Below are 13076 nucleotides of genomic sequence, written 5' to 3'. Positions count from 1 at the left end.
AAACACTCACCGTGCTCCGTAGGAGAATCACGGCCTATCTTCTCAGAGCCAGCCTTCCAACTTTGACTGGTTTCAGATCTATGAGGGAGAAAAAAAAAAAAAAAAACATCAACCCTGACACAAAACCTGCATCACTGCATCAATATATACTTTCAACTCTGTTCGCAAACAAGTAGCTTCTGGTCCTGGTTGTTTCTGTTGCCGGTTTGATCCAGTCTGGATCAGGTGACCAGGGATCCAGTCTGGATCAGGTGACCAGGGATCCAGTCTGGATCAAACCGGCAGCCGGGCTCTGCTAGGCTGTACCTGTCTGGAGGTGGAGGTTTGACCCTGGGTTTCTCTGAGACAGTGGGGACATTAATCTGGGGCTTTGTGGCGTGGAGAGAGTCTGGCTCCTTGCTCAGCTCAGCCTCGGTCTTCTGTATGAAGTTGTTGTAGGACTGGATGGGAAAAACACAAACAGAACCAGTTGCTTCTCTAGTTTCATCTTCAGGAGCGCGGTTCCTCGGTACACGTCTCCAACAACAACAAACGACACAAAGACCCCAGACACATCTCATACGGAATCATGAAGACGGACACGCACGTAAACACACGATCTACGCACCCCCCCTCCTCCCCCGCCGCCTCACCTCCAGCTGTTTGAGCAGGCTGGCCTCCTGGGCCTTCAGGCGCTCCTTGTGTCTCTTCTTCTGCTCCTTCTTCAGCTGGTACACCATCGACTTGCGTTTCCGAAGCTCCTCCTTCAGCGCCCGGATACGGCTCTCGATGTCGCTCTGATCCGACATGGGCTCTGAGGAACCAGGCAGGAAGCAGGCGGTAAGCACCGTCAGAACGCTAACTCCCAGGTCAGGGCTGATTAGCAAAACCTAATCCAACTTAGTGGTGCCACTTGAAAATATGTTTTTCTCCCTCACATGAGGGAGGGGGAGGGGGAGGGAAAGTATGCATTCTGTCAACAACACGTCCAAAGAACTTTGTTCAATCGCTCATGATTTTACCGTCAGTAGACCCACAAAGTCCATGCTACTTGGCCACCTGACAATACAAACATTAACAACCGATCACAATATTGAGAGAAGAAGAGTCTATACTACACTCCTGGCTACATCTAACTGCAGCACAACAACGTTAGCCTGTCTAGTGCCACAGCAGAAGAGAGTGGTGAACCAGGCCCGGGGCTAGCTGCCTCCTGCCCCATGCTAGCTACCTCCTGCCCCATGCTAGCTGCCTCCTGCCCCATGCTAGCTGCCTCCTGCCCCATGCTAGCTGCCTCCTGCCCCATGCTAGCTGCCTCCTGCCCCATGCTAGCTGCCTCCTGCCCCATGCTAGCTGCCTCCTGCCCCATGCCCGGGGAGAGGCTGGGCTGTGTCCTCCAGTAACAGCGCTAGGCAGGTAGGGCGTCAGGGAAGCGCTCACATCATGCTTCACATTATACCCTCCCTCCCTCATCGCCACAAGATCTCTGTTCTAATCAAAGGGATGATCAGAAAGCCAATAGTGTCTGCAGGGCTGACTCACCGGTCTGGGCGGCGGAGGGGGTGTCCGGGGCCAGGGCCTGGCCGGGGGTCCGGGGGGAGGGGGGCTGCGTCCTCACCCCGCTGGCCTCAGGCAGCGCGGAGGAGCCGGGGCTGACTTCAGATGGAGGAGACTACAGAGAGCGACACAGGAAGAGGAGGCGGGGTGAGTGTGTGTGAGTGTGTGTGTGTCTATATCAGATTCATAATGATGATCTATCAGTGCTAAAACAGAAGGGCGGCCCTCTGTGTTGTGGAGCGCCCGACATGTCACATTTCACTCAGGTCAAGGATGCTTCTGTGATTCGTACAGGAGGGTGAACACGCTGACCCCCTAATCACTTTCACAAGGTCTTCCTAGTTTCCCCCTCATTCACACACAACAGAACCCCAGTCCGCTCCTGCAAGTCTCTGCAGTGTTTTTCCCCTTTCAGACAGAAGGCGCTTTTCCCGACCAGCAGCATCTAGACGAACACGACAAAAGAGGCCTGGGATGTACGGCAGGAAGGGGGTGAGTGCCTGGTCAGGGTCTCAGCTGGGGGAGCCCACACAAAGGCTCTTTATTCACAGCACTGTTCCGGCCCGGGGCAGAACACAGTCACTGAGCCAGTGTTAGAGGTGGGGTCTACAAGCAGGGCCAGGATCACTGATCACTCCCTGTTCTAACTCCTTTAACGTGCCCTAAGATCAGGGCACGAGGGCAGTGTCACGGCTCAGATCAGACCTGGGATGGTGACATCCACAACGTGATGTTAGAGTAAACGGGACCCATGGTGTCGCCTGACAGCTGATACTTCCAGAACTGGACTGTTTTCACCGTGTGGGAGACCGATGAACACCTAGGTTTGAGCCCGTACTGAGGTCTGCGCTAGGGGTAAGGTGCTTACCCTCTGGTGGGGCGAATGGGAGGTGGAGTCAAACTCCTGGGAGTAGCTGGCTGGGCTGTCGTGGGTGGAGCCGGAGCCAGGAGGGGCGGTGGAGCAGGAGGGGCTGGAGGGAGGATGGGAGCCGGAGAACTCGGTGTGCACGCTGGACTCTGTAGGCACCGGAGAGGACTCCCCCACACTCACAACACCTGAGAGAGAGAGGGAGACATAGATAGAGAGACAAAGACAGAGAAAGAGAGACAAAGACAGAGAGAGACAGAGAGAGACAAAGACAGAGAGAGACAGACAGACAGAGAGCACGCAAAACATCAGATTCAGGAAAACACATGGCTCATAACTCAGGCCTGGGGTCATGCCGTCATGTTGAGGGAAAGGGAACATCTCCTCACCTCTCTCCCTGGCAGCCCTGCCCTCAGCTCCGGGTGTGGAGCCCTCCCCCTCGCCCTCCGGGCCCCGGGGCGTGTGGCGGTCCCAGGCCGCCAGCGCCTCCCTCTCCATCCTGCGGACCTCAGCCTCCTCCTGGTCCAGACGCTGCTTCCACTCCAGCAGGTCCTCAGCGTGACGCCTCCGCTGCATCAGCTGCTGCTCCCGCTTAGTCAGGAACCTGGAGGAGGAGGGGGGGGGGGGGGGGGGAGAGGAGGGAGGAGGATGAGGGGGGGAGAGGAGGGGAGGAGAGGAGGAGGAGAGAGGGAGGAGATGAGGGGAGGAGAGGAGGGAGGAGGATGAGGGAGGAGGGGAGGGAGGAGAGAGGAGGAGGAGAGGGGAGGAGGGGAGGGGAGGGGGGGGAGAGGGGGAGGAGAGGAGGGAGGGAGGAGAGGGAGGGACAAGCAGAGGTAAGACACATACCAGAAGAGGGCACAGTCAGCATGAGGACAGTTGAATGGTTGGAAGCACATGCTAGACCTCAACCCACTAACCCACACACACACACACACACACACTCACAGACATGCACACACACACTCACTCATGTGCACACACACACCTCTTCTAAACCATGCTGATATCAACAGACATGGTTTTACTTTCATAGTGCAAATTCCCTCCCCCGACAACCAGGGTATCCAGGCAACACCACGGAGATACCAGGGGCCTGTTCCATAAAGAAGTTCCTGATTCGGTAAAGTCGCTTCATGGAACAGGCCCCCGGTTTAAAATCAACATCCTGTTACCCATCATGCACCGGGTCAGACCCCAGCAGGGTCAGAGGTCACGCACACATCAAACACACACAGCATCCCCCGGTGCAGTCGTGTCTCTACGGGGGTCACCTCTGTATGATGAAACTCACAACCATCAACAAATAAACCTCCATTCAACAGCTAAACAAACAAACCAAATGAATGAACACAGCAGTATCTGCGGTAAAGGACTGGTTGTTTATACACAGCCAGGGTAGGCAGGCCATAGCCGTCTGAGTTACGAGCAACCGCTCAGCTACCGTAACGTGAAGGTATTTAGCTGCTCATCCAATTCCAAGGTCTGTTTTGTCTGGAAGGGCCTAATTCATACTGATGACCCAGGCCCGACCATGGAACCTCTTAAGTGTTCTTCACTATCAGGGCTTGTGGACCATACATATACATTAGCCCCAATACCAGGCAACAGTTAGCTAATAAGGAGCGCTAGTGAAGATGTACTGGGATCATTAAAGAGATGAGGCACTTGATCTCTGACTGGGCCTCGTCCAGACCTCATCCCTCCTCGGTCGGACGGCCGGGAAGGGAGGTTCTATTTCCAAACGCTCCGTCTCAATGACGGGGTCTTTAGCGAGCGAGGGAAGGGGAATTAAAATAAATATGTCTGCGATTGAGATTCATTCACTCTGAATGGAGTTTCAATGGGAGAGAGATGGAGTGTGAGAAAGAGAGAGAGAAAGGGAGAGAGAGAGAAAGAAAGAGAGGGAGAGAGAGAAAGAGAGGGAGAGAGAGAAAGAAAGAGAGGGAGAGAGAGAGAAAGAAAGAGGGAGAGAGAGACAAAGAGTGGTGTAAACAGTCAAAGTGGAAACCCCTAGAGACAGAAAAGCTCCCAGCATTCAACCTGAGATTCTCCTCCAATCAGAGCGCCCCTTGTTAAACTGACCGTAACCTCTGAAGGTCACAGTGAGGCCTCTCTTCATTGGAGTCTTTCGATTGGTTTTCTGGCACTCATGATCAGAACCAGAGGAAGGACCTTCATGCAGGCTGTTTGACGATCAGATAATTTCAAAAGGTCAAGAATGGGCACTCAATCTTATCCAGACAGTCAGCTATAACTGGGCCCTTAACACACACCAACCCCCCCCCATCCAAGTTCCCAGTGGCGGTGACTGAACACAAGCATGCTCCATGGGGGTGGGGGTGGGGGGGAGGCAGGGGGGAGGCAGACGAGCAGGGAGAGATGAGAGAGAGAGCACTGTACCTGACCAGCTGGTTGGAGATAAAGAGCTGGAGTTTGGGGTGGAGGTTGGGGAGGCAGAGACTGAGAGAGGCCCAGTGCTCAGCCGACAACACAGACAGGAAGGAGTGGACAGGGGAGCAGTGTCTACCACGCACACACACACACAGAGAGAGAGAGAGAACCAGACAGGCCAACACACACACACACACACACACACACACACAGAACACACAAACACATATGGGAGAAAAAACAGATGAGAAACACAATGAAGAATGAAAGAACGAAAACGTAAATGGACCGATGGAGTGAAGGACAAGCAGACACACAGAGAGAGAGAGAGAGCAGTGAGTCAGCATGTGGTTGCATTACTGTACCGTAGGGTTTCATGGCTAACTAGAACACCTAATGCAGTAGACTCCAACTTGGCTTTCCTTTTCCCCTAGGTTGGACTATGGCTTTGAGACAATGTGTATGTGTGTGTGTGTATAGCTGGACTACAATGGAGGCGCCTGTCCAAGAGAGAGTGTGTGTGTGTGTGTGTGTGTGTCCGTGCCAGTGCACAGCGTGTTATCCCTGACTGATCTTAATCTCTCTCGGGGTTCATTCTCCCCTCGAACCCTAACCCCCTATGATCCTTTGTATAAAAAAAAAAAATCACTGCATGAAGGAATTTCTACGAACTGAAAAAAGATTTGGGGGGCCTTGAAGGTTATAAAATGTGGATGGTAACATTGTCAATGTGTTTGAACTGCTGGTGACTAAAATCAGATTATATAGGAAGCTAAATATCTACACTGACCTCTCTAGGACGATCAACAACAAATAAATAACAGCAGAGGTGGAAGGAGTTCCACAGGCAGTGAGGGGTGAGTATGGGCAGGAGACTGGGCTTGTTTTAGAGGGTAGAGCGCTCGCAGGCATGCACACACACACACACACACACGGCTAGATTAGGCTCCAGCAATGCACAGCAGAAAACAACAGAGTCCAGCCAGACCAAGCTCCACGTCGCCATCGAGCTGTTAGAGGGAGACCCGAAATGAGCCCTGATCCTGTTAAGGAAGGGCGGGTTGGGGGACTGATACTGAACAGTACTCAAGGTGCGCTTCTTGTGTGTCATCGTGTTCACTAATGGCACAGTTCCATCAGTCTCATCGTGCAAGGGAAGGTAAATCAAGCACACCTCAAGTAAGCTCACCCAGGAACTTGAACTAGAGTTCATTTGGAGGTAAGGTTTAGTTGCAGATCCCAAGCCCCATGAAAAGCCTTCAGCCCGGTGGTCTTGGACCCCTGGCAGTGGTCTTGGACCCCGGCAGTGGTCTTGGACCCCGGCAGTGGTCTTGGACCCCCGGCAGTGGTCTTGGACCCCCGGCAGTGGTCTTGGACCCCCGGCAGTGGTCTTGGACCCCCGGCAGTGGTCTTGGACCCCCGGCAGTGGTCTTGGACCCCCGGCAGTGGTCTTGGACCCCCGGCAGTGGTCTTGGACCCCGGCAGTGGTCTTGGACCCCTGGCAGTGGTCTTGGACCCCGGCAGTGGTCTTGGACCCCTGGCAGTGGTCTTGGACCCCTGGCAGTGGTCTTGGACCCCGGCAGTGGTCTTGGACCCTGGCAGTGGTCTTGGACCCCTGGCAGTGGTCTTGGACCCCGGCAGTGGTCTTGGACCCCGGCAGTGGTCTTGGACCCCTGGCAGTGGTCTTGGACCCCCGGCAGTGGTCTTGGACCCTGGCAGTGGTCTTGGACCCCTGGCAGTGGTCTTGGACCCCCGGCAGTGGTCTTGGACCCTGGCAGTGGTCTTGGACCCCTGGCAGTGGTCTTGGACCCCTGGCAGTGGTCTTGGACCAACATTCATTCTCTCTCTTCTTGACCACAGAGGAAGATGGAGCATGCTTATATTCACAGTCAAGTCACACCGCAGAATATTGAGCTTTTGCACCTAGCGTTTCCCCGGAGACACACACACACACACCAGGACACCAGACAGCACCTGCAGCAAGCTGTTAATCCCCCACAGTAGCCGACTGAGGAGAAGGGACAGAGACAAGAGGAAGCAGGAAGGAGGTGTGTGTCTGTGTGTGTGTGTGTGGGGGGGTCGTACCAAGAGGTCAGAGGTCAGGAGCACTTACTTCTCGTCCGTGTGAGAGCGCATCTTCTTCAGCTTCTGCATGATGCTGCTGGTCTCGCTGCCGGAGACCGAGAGGGGAGAGGGGGAGCGTCCGTGCCCGTCCGTGTGCACCGTGCTGTGGGGAGACGACGCATCCGCTGGGGTCTCCGACACGGGGGTCTCCTGGAGGACGGGAGCGGTAACACACACACACACAGAGAGTGAGTATGACGTGTGTGTTGACTGTGCAGGCGTGCGGTCAGGTGTGAGAGCTGCTGACCGGAGGGCTGGCGTCTCCGGCACACTTGAGGCGTTCCCGGAGCCGCAGGGTGGAGTGGCGGATCCTCTCGATGTCCTCCTGCTGCTTCAACAGCAGCTGACGCTCCTTCCTGGCCGCCTTGTTGGCTTCCTGGAGACGCCTGATCTCCGCCTGGTCCCACACACACACACACACACACACACACACAGGGTCAGAGGGGTCCTATCAGACCGTGCTGTGAGGAGGCGTGGCCTGTGAGAGGTTGTTTGAGAGGTTCACCTGCTCCAGCTGCAGTTTGAGGATCAGGCCTCTCTGCCTCTTCCTGATGGGGGGCATCTTGTCATCCTCCCCCTTGTCTCTCAGACGCCTGCAGGGACGGAGGGACAGAGGGACTAAGAGAGACAAATCACCCTCCTCCAGTAATTGACATCTCATGGACTACTCTGAGTGTTTGGAAACCGCTGTTTAGTATTGTTTATATGTTAATACTGATGTTGATTACTGTTGATTCATTTATTTCTATCCATCCATCCCCAATCATCCATCCATCTATCTATAGCTCCATCCATCCATCACTCCACTTATCCATCCATCCCCAACCATCCATCCATCACTCCACTTATCCATCCATCCCCAACCATCCATCCATAACTCCACCTATCCATCCATCCCCAACCATCCATCCATCCATAGCTCCATCCATCCATCCTTAGCCTAGGCTCTAGAGGGGTGAGGGGTGGAGGGGGGCTGGCATACCTCTTCTGGTGCTCCAGCCAGGCCAGCTCTGTGCGGGTCTTGTCCTTCATGGCCCTGTGACGCAGGCGCAGCAGGGAGCTCTGGTGACGACCCCTCACCTCCTCCTCCTTCATGTACTGACGCACCATCTCCATGGTGAACCTGGAGAAGCTGTGCTGGCCGGAGGAGAAGGGCATGCTGGCTCCTTCCTGCTGCCGGGGAGAGAGGGGGGGAGAGAGGGAGGGGGGAGAGAGGGAGGGGGGAGAGAGGGAGGGGGGAGAGGGAGGGGGGAGGGAGGGGGAGGGAGGGGGGAGAGAGAGAGGGGGGAGGGAGAGAGAGAGAGGGAGAAGAGAGGGAGGGAGAGAGGGGGGAGAGAGGGAGGGAGAGAGGGGGAGAAGAGAGGGAGAAGAGAGGGAGGGAGAGAGGGAGAGAGAGAGGGAGAGAGGGAGGGGAGAGAGGGAGGGAGGGGGGAGGGAGGGGGGAGAGGGAGGGAGGGGGGAGAGGGAGGGGGAAGAGGGAGGGGGGAGAGGGAGGGGAGAGAGGGAGGGGGAAGAGGGAGGGGGGAGAGGGAGGGGGAAGAGGGAGGGGGGAGAGGGAGGGGGAAGAGGGAGGGGGGAGAGGGAGGGAGGGGGGAGGGAGGGAGGGGGGAGAGAGAGGGAGGGAGAAGAGGGAGAGGGGAGAGAGGGAGGGGGAAGAGGGAGGGAGGAGAGAGGGAGGGAGGAGAGGGAGGGGAGAGAGAGAGAAAGGAGGAGCAACAGTGAGGGTCCAGGAGAGCAGAGGAAGGGAGATGGACAGAGAGACCAGGTTAGTCGTGTCCTTCATGACTTCCACCATCACTTCAGTCCTGAGCGCCGTGTTCTCTCACCCTGGAGCCGTTCTGCGTCCCTGACGCCTTGTCCCGATTGGCCGCCTCTTCCTCCGACTCCTCCTGAGGGCGGGGCTTCCTGTCCAGCGTGCCTCTGCGGTGCGCCTCGGACGGGAGCAGGGAGCGAAACGAGCGCTCCTCGATCTCGTCCTCGGTCATCGACTCGTCAAATTTCAGGGAGTATTCTGTCACCACGGAGGCACTGTCTGCTGGGAAAGAGGAGAAGAGAGAGAGAGAGAGAGAGAGAGAGAGAGAGAGAGGGTGAGAGACAGAGATGGTGAGAGAGAGAGATGGTGAGAGAGAGAGACAGAGAGAGGGTGAGAGAGAGAGCGAGAGAGAGAGCGTGTAACGGGAGAAAGAGTCTCCAAACCGACTTCAAAACACTTGAAACAAGCCAGTACATGTAAAGCCGGTCCTCACAGGTACATCTGACATCCCCCCCAGCCCCCACCCCAGGCCCCGCCCCCCCAGCCCTCCCCCCAGGCCCCGCCCCCCCAGGCCCCAGGGGCCAGCCGGTACCTTTCTCCTCCAGCAGGGAGGCGATGCTGTCGCTGGGGAGGGAGTCGTCGGCAGCCGTGTGAGCCTCCTCCTCCACCGAGCTGCCGGCTCCGTCCGTCCCCCTCCCTCGCTCCCCCTCCCTCGCCCCCTCCCTGCAGCGCTCCCTGGGGGAGGACGAGGTCTGGGACGGGCTCTGCTGGCTGCTGCCTCCACCGCTGGAGAGACGGAGAGAGACGGAGGGGGAGAGAGAGAGGGGGAGAGAGAGAGGGGGAGAGAGAGACAGAGGGAGAGAGGGAGAGAGAGGGATAGAGGGAGAGAGAGGGGGAGAGAGAGAGAGAGAGACAGAGGGAGAGAGGGAGAGAGAGAGAGGGATAGAGGGAGAGAGAGGGGGAGAGAGAGAGAGACAGAGGGAGAGAGAGGGAGAGAGGAGGACGATTAGAGGAGGCCGTGGTTATTTGTGGTTAGACACTAGTGCCCCAATAGAACATGGTCAAATGTGGACGAGGCCCAGAGCTGGACTAGGCCTGGGGAAGGATTGCTTACCTGATGTTGGGTCTCCTGGAAGGGAGGGAGTCAGTGCGGCTCAGGCTGTCCAGGGAGGAGAGGGCTTCCTCGGGCCTGCTCCTGCCGGCTGAACCCTCATTCCTGGAGCTGGGACACACACACAGATCTCAGGATACTCTCACTGGTAGCAGTATTTCTCTGTGTGTGTGTGTGTGTGTGTGTGCTGGTCCCTACCTGTCGGTGTGTGTGCGTGACTGCAGCTGCTGGACTAGGCTGTGGTGCTGCGGCCCCTGCTGGTCGTACAGGGAGGTGAGGGGGGCAGCCTGGACGCCCAGGGCTCCTGCTATCTGGGAGCGAGCCAGCTCTGTCATCTGGGAGACGAAACAAACGCACCCCAGGATGAACATGGAGTCACCCTGACACCTGTCAGACCTCCTCAGACACTGCCGGGGGAAACGCACCTCTCTGATGTGACGCGCAGCTTCGGCCGTGTAGCGGGCCGCCTCAGCCTGCTGGGACGCCATCTTGGAGGTGGCGTCCTGGAAACCGCTCAGAGCGCCATGCTGTGATTGGACCATGCTCTCCTGCAACTCCACCTGCGCCTGTGGAGAGGACGGAGAGGATGTGAGGAGAGTGTGTGTGGTGTGTGTGTCTGTGTGGTGTGTGTGTGTTTCTCTGTGTGGTGTGTGTGTGTTTCTCTGTGTGGTGTGTGTGTGTACCCTGGCTGCTCTCTGCCGGTTCTCCTCTAGTTGTAGCTGTGTTTCCAGCGCCTCCCTCTCAGCCTTGATTTTCAGCTCGTACAGGTCACGCTCATGACGCTGCTGCTGGGCCTGCCGGGGTCAGAGGTCACGGTCAGGACACACACACATACAAGAAAGGACAAAGCAAAACACTAAACAAAGGGGGGGAAGATTGTCTCGCTGGGAGAGCTCCGATTGGTCGGGGAAGCAGGCGAAGACCCTCCCTCACCTTGAGTATCTGGGCCAATGAGACGCTCTCCTGCTGGGCCAGGGACACGCCCCGGAGCCTCTCCACGTCCCCCAGCTGCCTGACCGACTCCTCGATGGACTCCAGGTAGGTGAGCTCTGCTGACAGCCTCTGGTGCAGCACCCCCGGGGCGTACTGCAGCTCTGCTGGGGGGGAGAGGAGAGAGGGAGGGAGGAAGGGGGAGAGGGAGGGGAGGGAGGGGGAGAGGGAGAGGGAGGGAGAGGGGAGGGGGAGAGGGAGGGAGAGGGGAGGGAGAGGGAGGGAACATAGGAAGAGGGAAAAACAGGAGAAGAGCGAAATAGGACAGCCCAGAAGGAAAGTGAGAGAGGCAGGGAGAAGGAGTGTGTGTATGTGAGAGAGAGAGATGGGGAAAAAAGGAGGGACAAGAGTTACCGCCATACCTTTCAGTAAACACCATCCTAAAGTGAATCTCCTTTTAATGAAGGTGGATCAGGCTTATGCTAATGCTCCAGGTACAGGCTTACCAGGGGCGGCAGACATCCCAGCAGAGGTGGCTTTCCCCTTGGCTGAGGCCAGAGAAGCTCCACTCCCCAGACCGTTACCCAGGCCCCTACCCAGGGTGTCCCTGCCCGATGATGAGCCATTGTCCTGGGCCCCGGCGGGCGAGCCTGCCCCTGGGGGCGACTGGGGGCCTGGAGGTGAGCCTCCTGAGGACTGGTGAGGACTAGTGACTGGAGACTTCTTACTACCCAGACTGAAAGACACATCACAGAGACGGTTAACATGCATGTAAGTGTCTGTTCTGGTGTTCTAGAGTAGACCAGCCAATCGCGTCCTTTTCCACTTTGCGGCCCACTTGCATAGCTCAAATATTTGTGCAGCCGCCCAACATATTTTTACATTTGTAAGAATTGTAATAATCATTTACCAACAGTATATACACATATTTTTTATATGTATTCATTTTTCATACTTCAGTTTTCATTGGTTTGGCGGGCCACCTGTATTACCCAAGCGGACCGTGGGGAATCGCTGTTCTGGACGCCAGGGTCAAGTGATAGAGCTTAGATAAGGTATGTGTACCACTAAGGAGAGTCAGGTGGCTGAGTGGTTAGGGAATCGGGCTAGTCATCAGAAGGTTGCCGGTCCGATTCCCGGCCGTGCCAATGACGTTGTGTCCTTGGGCAAGGCACTTCACCCTACTTGCCTCGGGGGAATGTCCCTGCACTTACTGTAAGTCGCTCTGGATAAGAGCGTCTGCTAAATGACTAAATATAAGGTAGTAAACAATCCAGTCTCAAAAGAGTAGAGTACTTGGTGAGGGAGTTATGTGGCATGCAGAGCCAGTGTCAAGTCCCAGTAACTCAATAACACACACGCAAGCCAGCAAGAACAGGGTCTAACAATGAAGAAAGGGGGGCCCTTGGTGAGGAGAGAGGATGGGCATTAGGGGTCTGTGAGGCCGGGGTGGGTGGAGGGGCGGGGGGCTACCGTAGGGTCTGGAGACCTGGGGGACATGGATCAATGGTGCTATTGTGCGTCTGGAGAGCTTGACTGGACCAGGGGTCTGAAAGGCCCAAAGACACTGTGATATACACTCTGCTACCTCCACGGAAACACACACCCAGTGCCTCCCCCACACTCCCTCCCTCCCCTTCTCTCTCTCTCTCCCTCCCCCCTTCTTTTTCTCCCTCCTCTCTCTCTGTATCTCCTTTAAAGATCAGTACAGGAGACCAGGGAACATCTACGACACTGTAAAAGAGGCCTAGTTTCTCTTGCTACAGAGAGACAGACAGACAGGTTCAGGAAGGCAGACAGCACACATGCAGGTAGAGGGGTAGACCCAGACAGACAGGTAGAGTACACACAGGCCGGAATGACAGGAATGTGGCACCTGGGCTTCAGAGCTTCATCTGAGAGGGTGGGGCGGGGGGGGGGGGGGGCGGGGCTCCAGTATCACAACCAGGAATTAAAAGAAAACATACAAAACCCCTCTCTCCCTTGGCAGCGTGCCCGCCGTGCCACAGAGGAGGCATCTCCCGGCACCGCCCCCCCCCCCCGGCACCGCCTCCCCCCCCCCCCGCCCCCCCCCCCTCGGCAGACAGAGGGGTCAGTGTTCCCCGATCGCGGGACTCCCTGCAGGACCTGACACCCCCACCCTCCAGCGTAGCTTATAAAATCACTTCACTTTATTACAAAAACGATGTATTCCTGGTGTTGGGAGGGGCTGGGGTGGGGGATTAATTAGGGCAATCTTGTAACAAACTAGGTCACATTACGACCTCAACTCCCTCCCTCCCCATCCCCCCCCGCCGCCCCCTGTTCTACAGCGTGACTTTGGACCACAGGCCTGTTTCCCCTTGAGCTCCACGCCTGCCAAG

General features: G+C 56.6%; 1 protein-coding gene across 1 annotated transcript in view; it reads right to left on the bottom strand.

Annotated features, from left to right (window-relative positions):
* The window catches only part of cep350 (centrosomal protein 350), a 35804-nt gene that overhangs the window by 7935 nt on the left and 14793 nt on the right, over positions 1 to 13076 (bottom strand). The window contains exons 16-34 of the mRNA XM_067229429.1: positions 11220 to 11449; positions 10717 to 10880; positions 10467 to 10577; positions 10209 to 10349; positions 9982 to 10118; positions 9787 to 9894; positions 9265 to 9458; positions 8746 to 8954; positions 7902 to 8092; positions 7425 to 7512; positions 7167 to 7316; positions 6909 to 7069; positions 4805 to 4927; positions 2794 to 3008; positions 2405 to 2592; positions 1522 to 1651; positions 633 to 793; positions 307 to 440; positions 11 to 78 (exon numbers count right to left, since the gene is read on the bottom strand). Of these exons, the coding sequence (XP_067085530.1) occupies positions 11 to 78; positions 307 to 440; positions 633 to 793; positions 1522 to 1651; positions 2405 to 2592; positions 2794 to 3008; positions 4805 to 4927; positions 6909 to 7069; positions 7167 to 7316; positions 7425 to 7512; positions 7902 to 8092; positions 8746 to 8954; positions 9265 to 9458; positions 9787 to 9894; positions 9982 to 10118; positions 10209 to 10349; positions 10467 to 10577; positions 10717 to 10880; positions 11220 to 11449 (2903 nt within the window). The remainder of the gene's footprint in view (positions 1 to 10; positions 79 to 306; positions 441 to 632; positions 794 to 1521; positions 1652 to 2404; positions 2593 to 2793; positions 3009 to 4804; positions 4928 to 6908; positions 7070 to 7166; positions 7317 to 7424; positions 7513 to 7901; positions 8093 to 8745; positions 8955 to 9264; positions 9459 to 9786; positions 9895 to 9981; positions 10119 to 10208; positions 10350 to 10466; positions 10578 to 10716; positions 10881 to 11219; positions 11450 to 13076) is intronic.

Source organism: Osmerus mordax, chromosome 26 (assembly GCF_038355195.1).
Source record: "Osmerus mordax isolate fOsmMor3 chromosome 26, fOsmMor3.pri, whole genome shotgun sequence".
Classification (NCBI taxonomy): domain Eukaryota; kingdom Metazoa; phylum Chordata; class Actinopteri; order Osmeriformes; family Osmeridae; genus Osmerus; species Osmerus mordax.
Note: the sequence above shows the minus strand (reverse complement) of the source record. Positions and strands in the feature narration are given on the sequence as shown.